Here is a 24,574-nt window from a genome sequence, read left to right as displayed (position 1 = left end):
AATTACACTAATAACACTTTCTTTAAAAATAGAATCACTTTCTTTTGAAATCAACCACAGTGGTGAGACGTGTTTTTCTTTCCAGGTGCTCCATGATGGCACACAGCTCTACCCGGCAAATCCTGCCACTTCCAAGTCCCGGGGTGCTGACCTGCACCAGCACGTGGGGCAGCGTTACCTCCCAACAGTGTGGAGAAGAGCACATGTCACCACTGGGCGATGAGAGAGCTGACAGAGACTCTTGGCTTCTCAACGCCAGACATGGTCGGAGAGCTTTCCTTGTTCTATTAGAAAAGTTCATGAGGAAGCTGTGAATAGGATCAGTCCAGAGAAGTAAAACTCTTTTATTTTCACTGTCCAAACATCAGTCAATATACTGGGAGAGCCAACGGAAGCCCTCGCCATAGCCTTGCCTCTTGAGCACACTGCACATGAACACTTCCATGGGGCGGGCGTTCAGCTCCTTCAGGGTCACATTCCCCTAGGGGAGGCAAAATCAAGAAAGGTCCATTAGCGTCTCCACGTGGAAAAGCTTGAAAGGTGACAACAAAAATCACTTTCTCTGTCCCTCAAAAGCAAATCTGAGTAGGGATTAATTACAGAAATGTGGTCAAGGCCATTGGGGTTTGTGCTTTCAGGACAGGTAAGCAGCACAGTCCTATTACCAGGTTCTCCCTCTCACTGTGAAGAGCCTTTGCTTTGAACACACCAACATGCATCTGGAAAGCTATGGCAGCAAACCAAGAAAAAGGCCACTGGGACCCACAGAACCAGCAGGCTCTTTCATGGACAAAAGAAGTCCAGGATGTCTTAGAAATAAGGACATCCTCATTAACACAAGCATTCAGAAATATACACTAATGACAGGTTACATTAAGAAAATTAAAAATTCATGTGCATGTAAGAGGGAAAACTTAATTAAAGGAAGCATTTCTAGAAAGAACTAGATAACCAAGAAGAGGCAAGACTAAGGAGCCATGCAAAAAAGTCACGAAGTTGAAGATCCCAGAAAAGGGCATTTTAAAAAATTAAATATGCCAAAACCCCAAGCTCAAAAGACCAGGATTCCTGTAATTATGGCCGATCTAGATTTTTCTCTCCCAAGCATACTTTTCTGCAACAGGGTTCTCCTTCCTACTGGAAACAGCATAACCTACTGACCTGGAAGACTTGGGTTCTATTCCTGATTTCATCACTGACTTGCTGTGTAGACCTGAGCCAATAACTCTCAGAGTTTCCTCATCTTCAAAATAGGGGTAACAGTCCTACCTCTTTCAGCAAGGAGCACTGAGGATAACCCAGTGCTCTGATTTCAATGCTTGGAAAGTGATATAAATGATCACTCTTCATAACCTGAAATTTCCAGTGGAAAAAAATTTCTGGCTAAGGAGGCTTTCAAAATTGATTTCTCAGAACTGGATTTGAAAGACAGAAAATTCTTAAAATGACAAGTTTGCTTTTTCTACCATTTCCTTCATCCTTATATACCCGAGGAAACTCTCATTAGAAAACAGTTAAAAAAAGAACACGCTCCTGCCTTCAGAGAGTCTACAAATCACCTCTAGTTAAACAAATACTAAGCCCAGTTACTTTTGAAAGACAAGTAAAATCTAGATAGTACAACATGAATGTTTCACAAGCTGTGAATTTCCATTATAATATGTCCCCTGAAGATTTTTCTCTTGCCTTTCCTGTGGTCTGTCCATAAAGCCCAAATATCTCACGGAGTTTTTCTTCACTGATTGCATCTGTTCTGTCAATTTTGTTACCCAAGATAAGGATTGGCACGTTGGATATTGTTTCATCAGTCATTAAAGCCTAAAGACAAGATAAAAAAATGAGTTGAGTGAGGAATCTATAAAAGCCCACCAAATAATGAAAACAACTTTGACTTTCACTTGTCTATAAGGTATCAAATGTAAAGTGAAAATCTGACCATATTTATACCTGAGTGATTAACTAAAAGTTAATCTTGACATTATAGCCCCTAAAAATTACCTTGACATTAGTTAGAAATCCCCTAACAGCTTCAAAACAATTATAATGTAAAGCTGTGTCTATTTGCAAGGCAGCAAAACTGCCCAACCTTAACTCTGAGCTAAATCACTCAGCCACAGGCCATCCTCAGCTCTCCCCTGAGCACTGTCCTAGAAGAACAAAGCTCTGGCTACAGAGCCTCAAAGATGACTACCGGAGTCCCCAAATATCCACTAGATGCCCCATGTGTGCAAAGCACTATCTCCGACACTGAGAGGAAGACAAAAGGAAAGGTAAGACATATCCCTGGCTCAAGAAATCCTCACTCTATATTCATCTGTCAGCAAAGCAAGGCAAGTGGATGATTAAGTGTCGCAATGAATAGGAAGAGAATATAAATACTAAAAGACGTTCAGGAAAATAAAATGGCAATGTGGGCTTGAGGAAAGTCTTAGCAAAGATGTGGAAACAAAACTGGACTCTGAAGGAGGGGCAGGGTGTGGATAGGCAGAATCCAAAGAAGGAAGAATATAAGCAATGGCTTTACGGCAGGAAAAGAATTCAGGAAGCCACATGGAGTATCACCTGGCTGGATTAAAGCATTTATGGTGACATGTGTTGACAGAGTAAATGGGTTGGGAAGGGATGACAAGCATTATGGTGCCACTCTGAGAAGTCAGCTACAATAGATCCCAAAGACCCCAAATCCAGAAAATTATTAGATAGAATCTACACTTGTAGTACAATGAATTTGCAAATAGTATCTACCGGTGGTGCTCAGGTAAGGGATGATGATCTAGCCTAAGCTAGCAGCAGGTAATGAACAGTGCAGCAGGCATTCTGGAGAAAGAAGTGAAGAGACTGGTATCTAAATGATAAGACAGACAACACAGGATTCGAAGCTGGCAGAGATTTCAAGCCTGGGAATCTATTTCACTGACAGGAAAAGCTAGGAAAGAAGAGCAGAGTTGAAGAGAAACCTACTTTGAACATCTCAAGTTCCAGGAAATGTTATACAAAATCAGAGTAAGAATGTCATTCATTCATTAAATACTAACAAAGTGCGTATTATGTGCCCGAGGCTTTACTAGGTACAGGGGTTTCACAAAGAAATAAGACAAGGTCCCTAGCATCTAAGTTCACAGTCCGATGGGAGAGACCTAAAAGAAAATCAGCAAAGACAACAGACACTGATAAGATGGAGAGTTTAACAGTCTGAGAGGTCAGAGAAGGCTTCCCAGAAGCAGTCATACCTGAACTCTGAAATCTCTTAAAAGGACATTTAGAAATTTACCAGCAAAAGGGGGTAAGGGTCAGGTGAGAAAACCAGGCAGAGACAGTTACTTCTGCATATGCAAGGGAGAACAAGTTGTTATCTATGTTTGGAATGTAGTTCAAGGTAGGCAATAGAGAGAAAAGCTGAAGAAATAAACGAGGAAAGATCAAGAAAGATCTTACGTGCTAAGCAAAAGATCTGTGGATTTTATCCCCAAAGTGGTAAGAGATCTATTCAAGGATATTAAGTAGGGCAAAGAAGTCTGAGTAAGTTCCTTCCAGAATTATAGTATTTGGCAGGGTGGTGGTGGAATCTACAGTAATTCACTGCATGTCCACGTAGATGAGGGAAAATGAACAGTTCCATTCTGGGAGAACAGAAATGGTAGGTAGAGTTTCTAATAAGTAGCACTATGTATGAGGCTGGAGCACAAGAGAGGTTTAAACAAGAGAAATCCGTCTGGGGGTCACTGGGATGTGGGTTGCAGATGAAGGAATGGGAGAAGCCTGGACTAGCCTGGGAAAGCACCAAGATTTAAGGGCTAAGCAGGGGAACAGGTGCTTGTGAAAGACTCTGAGAAGTATCAGCCAGAGAGAAAGCACCAACACCAAGAATGTAAAGGGGAGTTTAGAGAGAGAATGACCAGCGCCAAGAGGTCAAGTAAGGGAAGGACTGCCCTGTAGGCGATTCTCCATGAGACTAGAGCTTCAACAAACATACTTAAACCTGAGAGGTTCAAATTGCCAGCAACAAAAATGCAGAGAGACAGTTGTAAATGAAAGAGAAGAGGCACAGGGTAACACAGTAGGCATTACAAAGGCAACATTACAGAAGTTATCAAGCCAAGAAAATGCAATGCTGAGAAAGGAAAAAACCTGAGGTGAGTCCTAGTTAGTATCAAACACTGCACGTGACTGAAACTGAAGACAGAATAGACTATTAAGATCTGACAAGTCACTCAGTGCAAGAGTGGGCAGGCACAACCTGAGAACACAGATTCAAAAACGCAAAGAACACTAATAGCTCCTTTAAGGTTTCACTATGCCAACACTTCATAAACAGGAAACATATGTGATATGTGAAAGGGAAAGACATTAATTATGCTGGGAAAACAGGCATTAACTGAGGAGTGTCCTGAGCAAACTGCACAAAGAGTCACCCTATGACAGATACAAGCAAAGTTAATTTGCTCGTGTTCGAGCCAAGTTTCCTCAGAGCATCGAAAAGCAATGTCTTAGATTTTAAAACACTTTCTTCCTGTAACTAGGACTTTTACCAAATGTTAACTGGAATGATTAAGTATTAGCACTACTGAGCTGTATTTCTTAAACAGAGGCCAAGAAAGGAAAAAAATGTAAACATACATTAAGCTCAACTTTGGATTCCATGAGTCGAGGATGATCTGCACAGTCCACCAGAAAGACAATCCCATTAATTGCAGGGAGATAATTTTTCCAAACTCGACGGGCTAAAAGACAAAGTTTGCAGTTGCATCAATTTAAAAACATATATACTGAAAATGAATAACCAAATGGTCTATAAAGTAGACAAATCCTGGCCAGGTTTCAATAGCATTAGACTCTGTATAGATTCTCCAAGTCCTAGCCAGTATTAAGTCAGACAGAGGATATAAACTGATGGTCCATGAACTGAATCTGATGTTTTAAAATCTGAAAATCAGGGTTTTCTGCCTGACTTTCTGAAAAAGTACAACATCTGGCAATCCCATGCCTACCTATCCACATGCTGGATGGATAATAACAGCTGGAACTGAGTGGTGGCTACCCTTTTAGATGAGGTCTCAGTTCTTCAGTCTGAAAAAGTTACCACCACTCCCTACTTACTCCCAATTTCACTCACTTAAATGACCTACCTCACCCCTGGAGCCATTTTAGTTTGCAACCTCTGAGTTAAAATATCAGGATGCAAATTACTTTTCAATATAACTTTCGTCCCAAGTAACCAATGTGTTCCTAAGTAACCAATGTGTAAGCGTACTGACACATTCATCCACGCAGCCCATAGGGAGACTAGGCTTGACAGGTGGTTGAAGTTCCCAGGCCAATTACCTCAGTTTCCTTATTTAACCCAGTGTGCCCTATAAATTTTATTTTTTTGTTTATGACATGAAGTGATAATGGTCTGGGAAGTAATGCTTTAATTGTATTATAATTTCTAAGCCATTCATTTCTGGTCCTTTCAATGGGATGATTAAGGAAGCATCTCTAGGTGTCTAAAATCATCAAACATTTAACAATGGTTACCTCTGAAGAGTGGGACTGGGAAGGGGAGGTCGGGGAATTTCACTTTTATCTCCCATATTTGAATACTGATTGTATACTGAATATGTGACATTGAGCCTGGACTACTTGCGTAAGTTAAAAATTTTTAAGTTATACCAAAAAAAAAAAAAAAGGAAACCTCCAAATGTATAGCATTTTAGTAATTTGTGTAAAATGGTGGCTAGGTTATTATGAAAAAGTGTTTCTGTTAAGTAAATTTTCCTCAAACAAAACAAAACTATGTACAGATTTTTCTTGACTAACAATGGGGTTATGTCCCGATAAATCGATTGTAAATTGAAAATCTCGTAAGTCAAAAATGCATTTAATACACCTACCAGAGCTTAGCCTAGCCTACCTTAAAAGTGCTCAGAACACTTACATCAGCCTATGGTTGGGCAAAATCAAGTAACACAAAACCTATTTTATAATGTGTTGAATCTCTCACGTAATTTATTGAACATCGTACTGAAAGTGGAAAACAGAATGGTTGCATCGGTGCAGAATGTTTGTAAGTATATCAGTTGTTTACCCTCGGGATCACCTGGCTGACTGGGAGCTGCCCCGCATGATGAGAGACTATGTATGGTACAATACTATACGTGGTTAGCCTGGGAAAAGATCAAAATTCAAAATCTGAAGTACAGTTTCTACTAAATACGTATCACTTTTGCATCACCATAAAGTCAAAAAATCTTAAGTCGAACCATCATTAAGTTGGGGACCATCTGTACATAAACGCATTTCCCTTCTCTATCAAAACCTGAAAGCTAAATTTATCACACCAAATAATACACAATTCCCAGTTCAGGTGTCTAAGAACACCTACTCCTTCTGCATTCTCCAGATGGTCTCAGTTCAGCTTATAACCGCGTTATCTCTGAATTTAAATTTGTAAGTAGTTACAAATACTTTTGAAAGAAGCAGAAAAGACACCATACACCCATCCCTACCCAAATGGAAATAATACAAGCTCATTACAGAAAAAAAGGAAGCAAGATAATCTATAATCCTCCATCAATACACAGCCACTACTAATGTTTCTGTATATTTTCTTTCAATCTTCCTTCTGTTTAGGTATTTTATGTGATGGTGAGCATACTACATAAATGATTTTGTAGGATGTAAATAATAAATGAATAAATGTAATTATACGTTAATGAAGTCACTGACTATAAAATTATTTGGATCTCTTCTCAGCCTTCTAGCTAAAATTATCTGACTTTACATTTACAATTACCAATATTCTATTTTTTTTAAAACTATACTTTAAAAAAAACTGTATTAGATTCAACCTAATAACATAATGCTCCAAAAGGAGACATCTCAACTCAATTTAATAACAAATGAGTAAACCTGACAGAATCTCAATAGGTTCTTTCTTCTACCTTCCCAGAATATTTATTCCCACATCTTAAATGTTTTACTCCTAAGCCTAGAGTCTTGCCAAATGTAAAGTGGGCATTGATCGGATAAAGATGCCCCATTCTGCATATCTCCAAAACACCTGACAAGAACTGGGAACCAAATGGAGAGCAAGAAGGCAGAAGAAAATGTTCCACCAACTGCCCCAAATGGGGAGAGTATACAAAAAATCAATTCAGATCACGGTGGTCACAAATAGTCACTGTATTCTTTTTGCTTTTATTTTTACTTCTGACAAATTTAAAATTACTTACAGATAACTTAATTTCCGACATACTTTAACTCCATTGAATAACTGATACAAGAAAGACATGATTAAATTCAATATGTGATATTGTAATGGATCTTGCATAAGAGGAAAAATGCTATAAAAGAGATTATTAGAACAAATGACAAAAAAAGGGAATATACACTATAGAGTAGACAAATAAAGCTTCCTGGGTCTGATAATTATTATGATTATATAAGGGAATATTCTTGTTATTAGGAAACATGCATTAAAGTATTTAAGGAGTAAAAGAACATGATGAACTCACAAAAGGGTCAAGAAAAATAAATATTAACGTGTATTACACAGAGAGGGAGACTAATAAACTTGGGCAAAAGTTATAAAGGAGGGGAGTTCTCTGTATTATTTATGCAACTTTTGGCAAGTTTGAAATTACTTAAAAATAATAAGTGAATAAAACAACTTCATTAAGTAAGATCTCAAGCAATTTAAAAGGTATATATGACACACTGCTTTAAAAAAGAAGGGGAACAAAATGAACCAGAAGTCAACCACCCTTCCACTGAATCATCTCTTACCTTGCTCATGCCCACCAAGATCAAAAGTTGTAAAAGTCATTCCAGCAATTGTCAGCTCTTCTGATGCTGAAAAATAAAGGAAGGAAATAAACTTCTCCATCCAACAAGGCCCAACTACCAGTATTCTAATCCAATACAAATGCAAAACCTAATGAAGCTTTCACTATGTAAAGAAAAGGATACAAGGGTGAAAACACTCTTAAATAATTCTAAAAAGCCAAGTCTCTTTTCCTCCAAGGTGTTTGCTGCTCCTTAGAAGTAGATATGGGAGATGTGTCCCATTGCAGGACTAGTGAGAACAGATAGTGACAAAGTTCCAGAGGTTTAGATTTATGGGTGTTTGACCTGAGTGTGTCCTATAAGGAATTTTTTTTCAAGTAAGCTGTCTTTTGGGGCTTCAGTTAATAACAGAACTGAATCAACTTGGGATTCATCCTATAGCCCTGACACTGACCCTCAAATATCAAAAGGTCACCAGGTATTTTCAAACCTACTCGGATGTAATGTTGGAACATGTTGGCCCAATCTGTCATCTTTGAGCATGTGTAGAAGAGTGGTTTTGCCTGCATTGTCCAAACCCAAGAATACAAGTTTTCCAGATTTCTTGTAGAGTCCTAAAAAAGAAAAAAAAAAAAGTTAACTTAATGTGCTCTCTACACACCAAAGCCTACTTGTATCAACATTTAAATGGTTACAGGAAATACACATAGTTTGAAACCTATGATATATTTCAAGGAAATGGCTTTACCTAGGAACTGGAGCACACTGCTGAAGCCATTGTAGAGCCACTCAAAGATGAAAGACATTATTAATGCTTACTACCTGTATAAAATAGGAAAGCAGCAAACATTAGCTTTCTGAATGCTAGTATATTTCTGGAGAAGTTAACTCTCACTTGCTGGCCCTGATGCATGTTTACAGTCCCATGTTTTGAGGCATAAGAAAACAAAGGATTGTGCACTCTGGAGGGAAGTCTCTGGGGTCCTCAGATCTGCACAAACTTCTGGTTTTCTAAGTTTTCAATCTATGATACTCAGAAGACTAGGAGTTAAAGATATACTTTCCTCTTTTACTGTGTGATTCACTCCTCCAGGCAGCTGCTCATTCGCATTCCCTAGATACACCACTGCTGTCTACCAGTTAGCAAAACTTCTAGGAAATCAGCCCCATCAATAATCTGGATCAAACTGTCACACTGATGAACTAAGTAGAAAATAAGAATAAAGGCATATTAACCTGAATGAAAAGCATATTAACCCATCCTTGCAAACAACTCTAAAAAACAAGGTTACCAAAATCCTACTAGCTGGCACAATTTGCACTGCTCCATTTACCAATGCTATCTCTTCTTAATATTTGTTTAACCCCTCTTATAATATGTATCTCAACTTAAAAAAAGATGATATCACTATAATGGAGAGCCATGAAGAGATAAGAGAATCCGATCATAATGTGAATAATCAAGACCTACCTAACCCATTTTACAAATACGGACTTTCTTAAAATAAGAATACTCATTCAGGGCATAGAGGTAGGTTCCTAGACAAGTACATACCTCAATACTGATATTAACACCACTTTTTCTACTGTTTCCCATAAGCCTAGACAATACAGATGATGACCTGAAGCTCCTAAAAGGTCTACATACAGTGGGGAATAAGCAAGAGGACCTCTGAATGTTAAGAGGGTAGGATTTAGAGCCAATGGTGGGTGTTAAGGTCTCTCAGAGTCAGCATGTCCTGATCACACTGAACTTCTGTCTCAATATCTCAGATTCGGTGCAGAAAAAAGAATGATCCCCCATTTTCACTCCTCTCCATCAGCAAGAACACCTGAACACAAGGTGGCCAACTGCTATCAAACAAATTTGCTTAAGTTTTGTTTTTTTAAAAAAGTAAACAGAAGTTTACTGTAAAAGGGTTAGCCACAAAAACCCACCTATATTCTTCATTCAAAGAATGCTAGATGAAGAAGAAATTGAAAAATGGAGACAGTATGTGTTAATTTTCTTTTTCATCCAATTACTGCGTTTTTTTTAAATCAGCCCTGTGGCCTGACATGTAAACTTTAGGGACTGCTTTAGTGCTTATCTTCTATGGCTCTTACCATAGAAGGGCCAAATGAAGCTTGGGAGTTTGGGTGGGGTGGAGACTGAAGGAAAAAGCTTTTACAAAAAGATCCTAGGACTTCCCCAGTGGTCCAGTGGTTAAGACTCCGTACTTCCACTGCAGGGGGCACGGGTTCCATCCCTGTTCAGGGAAATTCTGCATGCCACGCAGTGCGGCCAAAAAAAAAGGATACTAAATTAAGGTTTTTTTCCCCTCTTCAGTAACATCAAAATATATTTTGGCAGAAAAACCAAATTTAGTATGTTAAATAATAGTTTTGTCTGGAAACTTTGTCTCTACTTTAAGAAGTCCAATGACTTAAGTATACTTACAAAGTTCCTGTGCTTAAGTTTCCACTGTAGGTTAAGTAAAAGAACAATGTGCCTCTCCTCTGCAATCCCACCAAACCAGTCATCCTTCCCTATTTTCTCCGTCTACCACTTGGAGAAGCAGGGCTCGCCTTTAGAGAGCACCTCTCATTAAGGTCACTCCCAATGATTACGACTTTAAAACCCAACACTTACATATTCATTTATACTACGCTGGTTTGCAGTCATTACTTTCTAGATAGTCTGTAAAGTTTTACTACATCATTTTCGAAGTATTCCCAACTAGATAAATTCTCCCAACGTGACAAGGGGAAAAGCCCATTTTAGGGAATTTTTCACAGTTAACTGAACTACTTTGACTTTCCAATTTATTTTCCCTTGACATCCCTGCTTTAAAAGTCCCATAATTCTTCCCTCCAAAATGATATATGGAAAGTACTTGAAGAAACTCTTCAGGTGATGTTAAAAAATAATAAAGCCCCTTACTGGACCCAAAGAGTTGCACTGTATTGTTACCCAAAGTTAAGGAAATGTCTCTGATGGCTCCTCCATCCTTGAGATCTTAGGCTTTGTACCCCCTCGTGAGTAGTTTTTCAGTTTATACAGCGCCTGCACATACATCTCATTTCAGCCTCACACCAACCCTATGAGGTAGAAATCCTTAGCCTCATTTAACAAGACGAGGATGCTGATGGTCCTAGATTAGCTAGCTTAACCAAGACTGCTCAGCTGAAAAAGTAACAATGCCAGGACTTAAACCCTCCTCTTTTAATGCCAAAGCCAAAGCTCTTCCTGTTAATATCACATAAAATTCCAACGCAAATCACAAAACTGCTTTATAAAAACATAAAGCTTCCTTAAACCACCAACTACACAGATGATAATCTACTGTTTTCTTCCTTACAACTCATCACAACTTCTGAACGATATGTTAATAACTAGCATTTTATTCCTTTTCTATCCTTGATCCACTTTACCACCTTCTGGCACCTTATGGCAAATTAGACTACAATCTAAGGGCTCTAACTACCAACAAAAGCACTGCCAACGTACCTAAAACTAACATTTGCAAATTTCAGGACTGACTGATTCAAATAAATAAAAAGGAGGAGCACTAGACTGACAATTAACCAATAAAAAATCTATGCTAATCACTTCTTATACATACTCATTACTTCTTATTCATGCTCAGAGCAACTTGAAGACACCGTTTCAGACAGATCTGGGGGTAGCAAGCCACTGGTTTTTAGCTAAGAAACTCTGCTTGGCGGCAGGGTAAACGTCAAAGGTCAGCCCCATTGCAAGACTCTGTAAAGCCCCCTGTCACAACCTAAGCAGATGCACCGCGGTAAAGGAGAAAAGACGAGAACAAGGGAGAATACTAACAGAGATTTTTTTCCATGCACTTAAGAGAGAGGGGAAAAAGGGGGAAGCGGAAGAAGAAAACACGGGGTTCGACCCAGGACAGCAGCAGATGATAACACACAGCTGAAGTGGGGGTGGGGAGAGCCCTGGACTAGGAGCCAGGAGATCTGGTTCGAACGCTCACACTTGCTATCTGCGGGGCCTTGGGCAATTCACTGTGCCTCAACGAGCCTTAGTCCCCGAATCTGTAAAAAAAAAAAAAAAAAAAAAAGGATAATCATCAAGGACTTCAATCCACCCCACCGAGGGCTGAGGCTCATCTGAGACAGGGGATGTGAAGCCGATTCGTAAACCGGAGCGCACGGTACCGACAGGAAAACTGTTATCCTGCAGCTGCAAGACCCCCGAGCGGAATGCTATGGACCCGATACCCGAGAGGCCGGCAGGGGACCGAGCAGACCCGGCCAAGCCGGCCCGTCCCCGCCCAGAATGAGTCCCGCGGCCCCACAGAACCGCCTGCGTGTCACTTCCCCCCCACAAACCCGCCTGCGCCGGCCTCCGCCCCGACCCTCTCCCCCGGCCACCCCATCCCCTCCGGCCCCGGCTCCCTCCTTCGCCGCGGCCCCCGACTCACGGCCTAAGGGGCTCCTCCGGCGGCGGCAGGCGGCTTGGACCCTCCCTCAGAGCACAGAGCCCAGAAGCACCCGGGACCGCCACCTACTCGCCGGATATACGTCACACCCCCTCCCCCGGGACTTCCGGGCGCGTGCTCGCCCCCGCCCCTTCGTAGCGTCACGGCGCTCTGACACCCGGTGCCGCCCTACCAGCGACTGGGACCGCGGAGGGGCGGGCCTCAGGCGAGACGAAGGCTCTCGGGGGCGGGCCCGACTTGGCCCCGTCTCCTCCCGTAGGGAGTGCGGGATCCGCGAGACGTGGCAGCGCCAAGGCCAGGAGGGTGGGGGCATCATCCTGGAGTCTCGCGGAGGACCTAGACGGCTTCAAATCCGGCCGAGTGCGTTCCCAGACGCTGGGGGAAAATCAGAAGTGGCGACCAGCAGGTAGGTAGGTTCTCGGAAGGAAGAGTTGACCTCAGAGCCCTCGACCTAAGATGGATCCCAGCGAGCTTCTGCGTTAAATCGCAGTTCCCTGGGATAGCCTGTTTTCTAGAAGAACAGCTAATATTCATTGAGTACTTATGTTCCAGTGCACTGAGTACTTTGCAGGCCTCATTTCATTTGACCCTTTCATTACGGCCCTGTGAAGCAGATACTATTGTTATCCCCAGTTTACAAATGAGAGAACCGAAGTTCAGAATACTGTGGTAACCAAGCCCGAGTTCATACCCTAGGAAGTGGCAAATCACTTCCAAACCAAATCATTGGTTCCTTCACCTGCATTTGCTCATTTAATTCTGAGGACAGCCCTATGAGATTGGTATTATTACTCCGATTTTACAGATAAGAAAACTGAGTCAAATGGAAAGATGAATGATGCTTTTGGATGGGAAGACTCAGTATCATAAAGATCTCAATTTTCTGTAAGTAAAATTACAAATTTAACATGATTCCTGTAAAAGAACTAATAGGATTAATTATTATGTGTGTGTTTTTATTACAATTTGTTTCCTCTGACAGGTTATGAGACAAACACCCCGTTTACTTGAGTTTTAAAAGGGTATTTCCTTTGCCCCACTTGAATGACCAATAAAGACAAGTCCAGTTGGCAAAGTGAAAGGGGAGTGTTATGTGTGTGTTTTTTAAACTACCCTGTTTGTTCCTAAAATTCAAATGGAAAAATAAACAAGAATAGTCAGAAAACAGGCTCTGAAGAAGAACAACAACGAGAGGGATCTAGCACTATCAGATATTAAAACATTATAGATCCTCAGTAATTAAAACAGTTTGGTACTAGTGCACAAAAAGGCACACAAACCAATGGAACGAAGTACAGATATAAACTCAGATACATGCAGAAATAAAATTAAAGTGGCACCTGGGTAGGGGGAGGGATAAACTGGGAGATTGGGATTGACATATACACACTACTATATATAAAATAGATAACTAATAAGGACCTCCTGTATAGCACAGGGAACTCTACTCAATACTCTGTAATGACCTATATGGGAATAGATTCTAAAAAAGAGAGGATACATGTATATATATAACTGATTCACTTTGCTGTACAGCAGAAACTAACACAGCATTGTAAATCAACTATATTCCAATAAAAGTTAATTTTATTTATTTTTTTATTTTTTGCCCACTCTGCGTGGCGTGTGGGATCTTAGTTCCCCAGCCAGGGATCGAAGCTGCGCCCCCTGCATCGGAAGCAAGGAGTCTTAACCACTGGACCACCGGGGAAGTCCCCAAAAGTTAATTTTAAACAATAAAATTTTAAAAAGATAAAATGGCACCTGGCAACTCCAACAATACTCAGAGGGGGCTGGATAGGCAAGCTCACCACCTTCCCCCTCCTTTCATCCTGTGAGTCTTCTGCATTGAGTGTGAATCCCGCCCAGACACATTTGAAAGGGGTCGGGCTATGTTCTGAGGCCTCTCACCAGCTTTGACTAAACCAGGGGAACTATGTCCAGAGGTTTTGGAACCCTGGTGTGCACACCTGGAGGCATAAGTTGGCCCTGTTGCAAGTTAATGGTGCAAGTTAATGCGTTGGACTACCGGGCCTTGTTAGAAGCCTGGCTGTAAGGTAAGAGGCTTCCAAACCACAAGGATGATTTGGGGGACTCAGGAGGAAGGAGGGAGCACATAGGCAGATTCTCAGGAGAGCTGCAAACTTCACTTACCAGCTGGGCAGCCTTGGTCAAGTTGACAAATGCCCCAAACCACAGTGTACCCACCTCTAAAATGGGTGAAAGAGGCATTGTTGTGCACGTAAGCAATTTTTTCAGAGTACGTTTTCAAGAAGTGTTTCAATTATGTGCTTAAAATAAATAAATAATAAAAGGGTTGGGACAGTTGGGTTGTCAAGAAAACGTAAAAGTTGAATTTATAAGTCACATGCCACATCAAGTAAGTTCCAAATGATTCAAAGATATATATGTTTAAAAATGACACCCTAAAAGTACTAGAAAAGTAGAAAAAAAGCATGGATGAATTCCTTATCATCCTGGAATAGAGAAGGCCTTTCTGGCTATGATTGAAAATCCAGAAGCCATAAAAGAAAACATTGATAATTTTAACCACAGAAAAATAAAAATATTTTATATGGCAAAACAGCAATAGTGATGACACCGTAAACTCAAGACAGATGACAAGAAAAAATGTGTAATCACATCATAGGCAAGTGAAAAATTAATATGAAAAAGACTGTTGTTAAAAAAAATAGACAAGGAGAGAATCAGATGATTATCAGGAAAGGAAATACATGGCTCTTAATCATAATAAACTCAGAAATATAATAGATACAGAAAATAACAAAAGTTAATAAATTTTTTTAAATTAATTAATTTATTTTTGGGTGTGTTGGGTCTTCGTTTCTGTGTGAGGGCTTTCTCTAGTTGTGGTGAGCGGGGGGCCACTCTTCATCGCGGTGCGCGGGCCTCTCACTGTCGCGGCCTCTCTTGTTGCGGAGCACAGGCTCCAGACGCGCAGGCTCAGTAGTTGCGGCTCACGGGCCTAGTTGCTCCGCGGCATGTGGGATCTTCCCAGACCAGGGCTCGAACCCGTGTCCCCTGCATTGGCAGGCAGATTCTCAACCACTGCGCCACCAGGGAAGCCCCCAAAAGTTAATAAATTTAAAGCTCACTGAGATACCATTTTCACCCATCAGGTTGGCAAAAGTCGACCTGTTTATTGGTGGCGAGGCTGTTGTAGAGAGTAGTCAAGGAAGGCCCCACCAAGGTGCCATTTGGACAGGACCTGAAGGACATCTGGGGGTAAAATGTTCCAGGCTGACAGCACAGCATGTGCAGAGGCCTCAAGGAGGAATGTTCATGGCAGGTTCCAGGAACAGCTGGGAGGCCAGCATAGCCAGGCAGGGTGAAAAGGGAAGTAGTAGCAGGAGGTGAGGTGGGAAAGGTGTGGGGTAGGTGGTTAAGAATTGGGAAAGTTCTGAGACTTTACCTAATGAGTTAGCCAGGCACACTTCCATGGATACTGGCAAACACGAGACTCCTGGGGCAGAGACAAAGGATTTTTATCAAGCAAAGCATGAGCTTCATGTTTGTGTATTTTGCACTTGCCCCCCGACAAGTCCTCTGGGGTGATGCAAAGCAGCCCAGGTGGATGCTGCCCATAGAGTGCATTTGCATCACAGCTGAAGAACCCAGAGCTTAAGGAACGCCAGTCTTTCATAATAGACTGCAGGCAAACCTGGCTGACTTTTGACCCAGATGGAGACAGTATTACACTGGACAGCAGACAAAACTATCCCCTGCCTCGGATGGAGAGTCTCTTCCAAGGCTGTTCTTTATATAAACGTCCTTGAAAAGACAGTCGAAATAAAGACCTCCAGTACCTCTGCTCCAAGAAGTGCAGAAATATAAGAGATTCATAGAGAACTGTCTCCCAACGGGGGCAAATCTTTAGAGCCTTGTAGGCCACTGTGAGGACTTTAGACTTTCTTGTGAGTGATATGGAGATGGAGGGTTTGAGCAGAGGAGTTTTATGTAATTCTTCTCCCCACTCTATTCTTATTCCCCTATGCATGCTCAACATTAGGTCGACAGGCACTCAGAAACTGAAAGGGAGGCTGAAAAGCAACTGTGTTAGGGTTCTCCAGAGAAAGAGAACCAATAGGATACATAGATTTGTATAAGAGGAGATACATTAAGGAACTGGCTCACTCAGGGATGGAGGCCGAGAAGTCCGATGAGCTTCTATCTGCAAGCTAAAGAGCCAAAAAGTCGGTGGAATAGTTCAGTCTGACTCTGAAGGCCTGAGAATCAGGGGGCTGGTGGTGTAAGTCTTGGAGTCTGAAGGTCCTAGAGCAAGGAACTCTGATGTCCAAAGGCAGGAAGGTGGATGTCCCAGCTCAGGAAGAGAGAATTTGCCCTTCCTTTGTGTTTTATTTGTTGCATTTGGGCCTTCAGCAGATTGGATGATGCCCGTCGACGTTGGTGAGGGCACATCTCTTTACTCAGTGTACTGAAGCAAATGCTAACCTCTTCCAGAAACACAAGACACACCCAGAAATAATGTTTCACCGCTATCTGGGTGTTTTTTATTCCAGTCAAGTTGACCCATAAAATTAACCACCTATTGGAATTGTCAACATGGGGGCCATGGGGACCCCCTTGCAGTTTCAGGGGAGTAATGGGGATGGATGCTTTACTGGAGTGACCTAAGGAGAGACCGTGAGAGGAGGAAAGGGGGCAGTGACCCTGGCCAGTGCCATTAGAAATGTGGCTGTGAAGGAGAGGAGAGGCCAGGGAGCCAAAAGGGCATGGATGCTGAAAATTAATGATCCCTTCCTGCATTGAGCATGGTAAAAACTGGAATACCATCTGTGTTAATACATAAATATTCATTCAATTCTTGAGAAGAATGTAAATGTTTAGCCTTTTATCAGCTAGAGGGTTTCATAAAATGTTGATTAGAAAAATCATTCTGAAAAACAATCCATCTAAAATTTGAAGAGGTAAAAGTCTTAAGATTTCTAAATGTTTTCCCTTTGACATAATCTAGAGTGCAATTAGGAAAAAACCTTCATTCTTCTTAAACTAATTGTATGTTTCCTAGTTTGTGCACTGTTGGTGGGAATGTAAAATGGTGCATCCCCTATGGAAATCAATACGGGGGTTGCTCAAAAATAGGAAATAGAATTATCATATGATCCAGCAATTCTGCTTCTGGGTATGTAACCCACAGAATTGAAAACAGGGTCTCAAAGAGATATTTGTATACTGATGTTCACAGCAGCAATGTTCACAACAGCCAAGAGGTGGAAGCAACCCACGTATCCATCAATGGATAAATGGATAAACAAAATGTGATATATACATGCAATGGATATTATTCAGCCTTAAAAAGGAAGGAAATTCTGATACATGCTGCAACATGAATGAGCTTGGGGGACATGCTAAGTGAAATAAGCCAGTCACAAAAAGACAAATACTATATGATTCCACTTGTACCTACAGTTCTCAACTTCCTAGCGACAGAAAGTAGAATGGTGCTTGCCATGGCCTGGGAGGGGGCGGAAATGGGGAATTGTTTAATGGTTATAAAGTTTCAGTTCTGCAAGATGAAAAGAATTTTGGAGATCTGTTGCACAACATTGTGAATGTACTTAACACTACTAAACTATACAGTACACTTAAAAATGGTTAAGATGGTAAATTTATGTTATGTGTATTTTACAACAATTAAAAAAAACAGGGGACTTCCCTGGCAGTCCAGTGGTTAAGAATCCGCCTTCCAATGCAGGGGATGCGGGTTCCATCCCTGGTCAGGGAACTAAGATCCCACGTGCCACGGTGCAACTAAGCCCACGTGCCGCAACTACTGAGCCTGCACACCACAACAAAAGAGCCCGTGTGCCGCAACAAAGATCCCGAGTGTCGCAACTAAGACCTGATGCAGCCAAATAAATAAAAATAAATATTAAAAAAAAATTTTGAAAAAAAACCAAAAGCAGTTTTTGGTTTCACTTGGCACCTCCAGCACCTTCATCTTTCTGTGCCTGGGGTGTTTTGGCATTTCCATTTTCTGCAGGGTTATTCCCATCCTTGCCAACATCGACTTTTCCCCCTTTCTCTCTCTCTTTTTTTTAAAAAGTATTTATTTATTTATTTATTTATTTATTTATTTATTTGGGTGCGCCGGGTCTTAGTTGTGGCATGCAGGATCTTCATTGCCACGTGTGGGATCTTCATTGCGGCACACGGGATCTTCAGTTGCGGCATGCATGTGGGATCTAGTTTCCTGACTAAGGATCGAACCTGGGCCCCCTGCATTGGGAGCGTGGAGTCTTAGCCGCTGTGCCACCAGGGAAGTCCCTCCACTTTTCTTTTTGGGTCCCTGCTCTCCCTTCTTTACAAGGGTCTTTTCAGGCTTGGGCTCTGGCTTTGGAGGCACAGGTTTAGCAGCTACTCTTGTATCTATTCATATTACAGGGTTAACCCAGCACCCACAACATACTCCCTTAATATTAGTAGAATAATTAATAATAGTTCTTAATTTAAAAACATTGGTCGAGGTCCCCAAGAAGCATTAAGGGTGCAACAAAATAAAGATTCTTTCCTTACATTGCAGAAATTCCAACCCCCTCCATACGTGCAAAAAAGGAAAAGAAAAGAAAAAAGCCTGAATGTGGAAGCTTTACAAAATTTTTGACTATTTTGAATATCGAATTAGAGTTCTCAGGGAAGTCCAAAAATATACATTTTAGTTTGTGAATACCCAATTATAGTCATATTTTGCTACATATTTATTTCCCTTTAGGAAGCAATGAAAGAATTTGTATTTTTTAGATTAATTCATTCAATATTTATGAAGTACATGCTATATGTGAGGACATATGCTAGGTGCTCGGAATACAGAGGGGAACAGAAGAGATAGGGGTCCTGCCCTCATGAGTCTTGCAGTCTAGTGGTACTTGGAAATCATCTCCTAGATTTTTAATGGCCCCACTGGAGGGTGCTCTAGCACCTCCAGAGAGCCCTGGACCCTGCTTTGGAAGCCACTACACTTTGTACTCCCCTCCACTGCCTCCTATAGGGCCACCCAGCAAATGCTTGTGGAACATGTTCAAATGGCATATCCCACCATGACCATTCCAGTGTTTATAGAGGAGTCATGCATTCAATAAATAGGCTTGGATATTTCCTAATGAGAAGGGTATGGCGGGGAGGGGGAGATATTATCAAACAGCATTGCAGATCACCAGGATTCCTTGAATACTTCTGTACCCATTACGGAAATAAGATAATAGTTCTTTCCAGTTTTAAAAACTGTTGGTGCCTCTTGAGGGCCTCCTAAAGTCCAGGGTCTCCTTAGCAAGGCCTTTCATTATCTGATCCTTGCCTACCTTTCTTGCCTGGCCCCCTTCTATTCTCCAACTTGTAATCAGCATCCCAGCTACCTACAACACATTAGATTTCAGGAACATGTGTCATGGAGTGGATTAAGAATATGTGTTCAGGGGCTTCCCTGGTGGCGCAGTGGTTGAGAATCTGCCTGCCAATGCAGGGGACACGGGTTCGAGCCCTGGTCTGGGAAGATCCCACATGCCGCGGAGCAACTAGGCCCGTGAGCCACAACTACTGAGCCTGCGTGTCTGGAGCCTGTGCTCCGCAACAAGAGAGGCCACGATAGTGAGAGGCCCGCGCACCGTGATGAAGAGTGGCCCCCACTTGCCGCAACTAGAGAAAGCCCTCGCACAGAAACGAAGACCCAACACAGCCATAAATAAATAATAAATAAATAAATAAATTAAAAAAAAAAAAGAATATGTGTTCAACAATACATCTGTATTATCTTTACACCAGTTTAAAAGAATTAGGTAGCATCTATAAATGATAACATGAAATTTCAAAATGTATATAACTATGATCCCATACATGCTTAAAAAATATTAAATTGTATATTTATATTCAGATATATGTGTGTAAAAGCATAGAGAAAAATCAAGAAAGATTCATACCGAACTGATAGTGGTTAATCTCTAAGAAGGGAGTAGGATTGACAGCAAGCAAGGAGGACTTTATCTGTAATTTTTGAATTTTTAACATTAAAATTTGTGTATCTTCTTTCGAGAAATGTCTATTTAAGTCTTCCACCCATTTTTTGATTGGGTTATTTGTTTTTTTTTATTTTGAGCTGCTTGCATATTTTGGAGATTAATCCTTTGTCAGTTGGCTTCGCTTGCAAATATTTTCTCCTCCTACGCTGTTGGTGGGAATGTAAATAGATACAGCCACTGTGGAAAACAGTATAGAGGTTCCTTAAAAAACTAAAAATAGAACTACCATATGACCCAGCAATCCCACTAGTGGGCATATACCCAGAGAAAACCATAATTCAAAAAGACACACGCACCCCAATGTTCATAGCAGCATTATTTACAATAACCAGGACATGGAAGCAACCTAAATGTCCACCAACAGAGGAATCAATAAAGATGTGGTACATATAACAATGGAATATTAGTCAGCCATAAAAAGGAACGAAATTGGGTCATTTGTAGAGACGTGGATGGACCTAGAGAGTGTCATACAGAGTGAAGTAAGTCAGAAAGAGAAAAACAAATATCATATATTAACGCATATGTGTGGAATCTAGAAAAATGGCATAGATGATCTTATTTGCAAAGCAGAAATAGAGACAGAGATGTAGAGAACAAATGTATGGATACCAAGGGGGAAGAGGGAATGGAAGGAATTGGGAGATTAGGACTGACACATATACACTATTGATACTATGTATAAAATAGATAACTAATGAGACCCTACTGTATAGCACAGGGAACTCTACTTAATGCACTGTGGTGACCTAAATGGGAAGGAAATCCAAAACAGAGAGGATATATATATATGTATAGCTGATTCATTTTGCTGTATGGTAGAAACTAACACAACATTGTAAAGCAATTATACTCCAAAAAAATTAATTTTAAAAATTTTGTGTAATTTTAAAAATAAATAAAATACATTAAATCAACAATACATTAAAAGGATCATACACCATGATCAAGTGGGATTTATCCCTGGGATGCAAGATGGTTCAACATCCACAAATCAGTGTGATGCACCACATTAACAAATTACAGAATGAAAATCATATGATCGTCTCAATAGATGCAGAAAAAGCTTTTGACAAAATTCAACATCCATTTACGATAAAAATTCTCAACAAAGTCGGTATACAGTGAACATAATAAAGGCCATATATGATAATAAAGGCCATATATGATAAACCTACAGCCAACATTAAACTCAATGGTGAAAAGCTGAAAGCATTTCCTCTAAGATGAGGAACAGGACAAGGATACCCACAAGAGGAAGCACATAGAGCCTATAGCATAGGGCCTGACGCTTAGGAAGTGTTCACAAATGGGAGCTATCATCATTTGCTGCTGTTGCTGTGATAGATGTTTGCTGGCTTATCTCATGCTGATCATAACTACAACCCCATGAGAAAATTTTCCTGATCTCTGAAATTTATGACTAGAGCAGTGGTTTCAAACATAGGGGTATGTTAGAGTCACCTGGGGAACTGGTTAAAAATTAGATTCCAGGGCTCAGTCCCTCCCAGTCCTTATTCTGTATGTCTAAAGTATATATATAATATATATATACATATAAGTATATATAATATATATACACATGTGTATATCCATATATAAGTATATATATTATATATATCATATATATGTTACATATATATTATATATATCTTATATATGTAACATACGATATATATAATATATATATTACATATATACACATATGTATACATATATATAGAGAGAGAGAGAGAGAAAGGGAAGCCCCCTGCCACTAGCTGTGCTGAGCACTGTCCACTGGTGTCCTTCTCCTACTTCATTTGATTTTCTTAAAAAAATTTTAAAATTTTATACGTGCTTTTAGAAAAACAATTCAAAGAGCATAGAAGCTTACGGGCTTCCCTGGTGGCGCAGTGGTTAAGAATCCGCCTGCCAATGCAGGGGACATGGGTTCGAGCCCTGGTCCGGGAAGATCCCACATGCCGCGGAGCAACTAAGCCCGTGTGCCACAAGTACTGAGCCTGCACTCTAGGGCCCGCGAGCCACAACCACTGAGCCCATGTACCACAACTACTGAAGCCCGTGCGCCTAGAGCCCATGCTCCACAACAAGAGAAGCCACCGCAATGAGAAGCCTGGGCACTCAGCGAAGAGTAGCCCCCACTCGCCTCAACTAGAGAAAGCCCGCACACAGCAACGAAGACCCAACACAGCCAAAAAGAAAAACAAGTAAATAAATTAAAAAAAAAAAAAAAGCATAGGAGCTTACAAAGTGGAAGGAAACTCCATGGGCCTGACTTCTTCCGCACGTAACTCATTCCCACTCCCTGAGATAACCATTGTTGGCTGTGGTTTAATTTTGTGTGTTTGTCCCCAGAAATTGTCTATACCCATACAAGCATATCCATTAATGTGTCTCTTTCCCCACAGTGCTCCCTTTGTAAAAACACAAATAGGATCATAGGATAGAGCAGGGATTGGCAAATGCTTTTGGTAAAGGGTCAAATAGTAAATATTTTTGACTTTGCAGGTCATGTGGTCTCTATCCCAACTACTAAATTCTCTCTTCATTGTAGCTGGAAGGCAGTCACAGCAATTCATAAATGAAAGGGTGTGACTGTGTTCCAATAAAGTGTTTTTACCAAACCTCTGGCAGGCTGGATTTGGCCCACAGTCCATAGCTGGCAGCTATAGAGTACTACAACTTTTTCTCTTTTCACTTAGGTATTTTGAACATCTTTTCCATATCAGCCCATGCAGTGACTTCATTGACTGCTACATGTACGAATATTTAGCCATTCCTCAACTGGACTGCTAGATATTTTTCCAGGTTTTGCTATACTTAACAAAGCTGCCATAGGCTGTGTGCCCGGTTGACTATTCTTAGTCAACTAGAATGAATTCTTAGAGCAGAATTGCTGACTCAAAGTATAAAGACAAATTTAAAATTTTGATAGAGATTGCCAAATTGCTCTCAGGCTTTTTTAAAAATTCAGATTGCCACATACCCTTGTGGTGTTCATTGCTTAATCTTATTTCTGGCGAATATTTTCTGTTAATTTAAAGGTTTTGTAATAACTAAGGGAAAGATCCCAAAGAGAGACAGAGGGAGCAATAAACTCTGTGGCAATCGACTCGAGTTAATAACTCTTCAATAAATGCTTGCCATCATGAAGCAATTCGCACAGCATTGTTGTCAGTGTAAAGGCAAATTCCCTTTGGCCTAGACTCCCAGAAAGCAGTAAGGGCAGCTGTTCTAAATGTAAAGAACATTCTGTGCAAAAGCACAATATAAGCTCTTGCGTAGCAAATATGCTGATTAGATTGGACATAATTGCCATTACAGCTGCAGCACATGCAGGCCTGGGCTCAGGGATGGTGAAAATGAATTTTGAATTTCTAATTGGAGTTCTCATTCGGACCCTTTATACAACTGGGCCAACGCTTCAGATTCCCTTAGCTGAAAAACTGCATTGATCATGCAGTGTTGCTGAGATTACATTTAAAAATTTTTTTAAATTTAATTTTTATTTTATATTGGAGTGTAGTTGATTTACAATGTTGTGTTAGTTTCAGGTGTACAGCAAAGTGATTCAGTTATACATATACATATATCCATTCTTTTTCAGATTATTTTCCCATATAGGTTATTACAGAATACTGAGTAGAGTTTCCTGTGCTGTACAGTAAGTCGTTGTTGATTATTTGTTTTATATATAATAGTGTGTATGTGTTAATCCCAAACCCCTAATTTATCCTTCCCCTCCACCTTTCCCCTTTGGTAACCATAAGTTTGTTTTCCAAGTCTGTGAGTCTGTTTCTGTTTTGTAAATAAGTTCATTTGTATCATTTTTTTAGATTCCACATATAATGATAACATATGATGTTTGTCTTTCTCTGTCTGACTTACTTCACTTAGTATGATAATCTCTAGGTCCATCCATGTTGCTGCAAATGGCATTATTTCATTGTTTTTTTTATGGCTGAGTAATATTCCATTGTATAAATGTACCACATCTTCTTTATCCATTCCTCTGTCAATGGACATTTAGGTTGCTTCCATATCTTGGCTATTGTAAATAGTGCTGCAATGAACACTGGGGTGCGTGTATCTTTTTTTTTTTATAGGAAGAACCATTTTGTCATATACTTTATTTTTTTATTTTATTTTTCAATTTATTTTATTTTTAAAAATTTTTGGCTGCATTGGGTCTTCATTGCTGCGCACGGGCTTTCTCTAGCTGTGGCGAGCGGGGGCTACTCTTTGTTGCAGTGAGTGGGCTTCTTGTTGTGGAGCACAGGCTCTAGGCGCACGGGC

The 24,574-nt window shown here is 40.6% G+C and overlaps 1 protein-coding gene, 1 long non-coding RNA gene and 1 other non-coding gene across 7 annotated transcripts; 1 reads left to right on the top strand and 2 right to left on the bottom strand.

The window, feature by feature from the left end:
- Window positions 1–324: 324 nt before the first annotated feature.
- Window positions 325–12,321, bottom strand: SAR1A (secretion associated Ras related GTPase 1A). Of its 5 annotated transcripts, none has more exons than XM_059899742.1 (8): window positions 12,204–12,321; window positions 11,754–11,814; window positions 8,516–8,589; window positions 8,262–8,381; window positions 7,768–7,833; window positions 4,618–4,721; window positions 1,687–1,818; window positions 325–481 (listed from the first exon to the last, which is right to left on the bottom strand). In XM_059899742.1, exons 3-8 carry the CDS (start codon window positions 8,571–8,573, stop codon window positions 365–367), a joined length of 597 nt encoding a protein of 198 aa, XP_059755725.1. In that variant the 5' UTR covers window positions 8,574–8,589; window positions 11,754–11,814; window positions 12,204–12,321; the 3' UTR covers window positions 325–364. The 5 variants fall into 5 exon arrangements, with proteins under 5 accessions (XP_059755725.1, XP_059755726.1, XP_059755727.1 ...); XM_059899743.1 differs by having other exon boundaries at window positions 8,516–8,585; XM_059899744.1 differs by lacking the exon at window positions 11,754–11,814.
- A 71-nt stretch (window positions 12,322–12,392) lies between these two features.
- On the top strand, window positions 12,393–13,302 carry LOC132350538 (uncharacterized). The gene is made up of 3 exons (XR_009497943.1): window positions 12,393–12,627; window positions 13,027–13,106; window positions 13,204–13,302. It is a non-coding gene; the product is annotated as an uncharacterized LOC132350538 (long non-coding RNA).
- Window positions 13,186–13,310, bottom strand: LOC132351377 (small nucleolar RNA SNORA27). The gene has a single exon (XR_009498311.1). It is a non-coding gene; the product is annotated as a small nucleolar RNA SNORA27 (small nucleolar RNA).
- Between the last annotated feature and the right edge of the window lie 11,264 nt (window positions 13,311–24,574).

This window comes from Balaenoptera ricei, chromosome 16 (assembly GCF_028023285.1).
Source record: "Balaenoptera ricei isolate mBalRic1 chromosome 16, mBalRic1.hap2, whole genome shotgun sequence".
Taxonomy (NCBI): domain Eukaryota; kingdom Metazoa; phylum Chordata; class Mammalia; order Artiodactyla; family Balaenopteridae; genus Balaenoptera; species Balaenoptera ricei.
This window is presented reverse-complemented; position numbering and strand designations above follow the sequence as displayed.

Coding starts and splice junctions, on each gene's coding strand:
- SAR1A (XM_059899742.1), bottom strand. CDS start 8,573: ATGTCTTTCATCTTTGAGTGGCTCTACAATGGCTTCAGCAGTGTGCTC. Junction 4,722..7,767: donor TCTTGGTGGGCATGAGCAAG/GTAAGAGATGAT, acceptor TTTGTCTTTTAG/CCCGTCGAGTTTGGAAAAAT. Junction 1,819..4,617: donor AATCCAAAGTTGAGCTTAAT/GTATGTTTACAT, acceptor TCTTGTCTTTAG/GCTTTAATGACTGATGAAAC.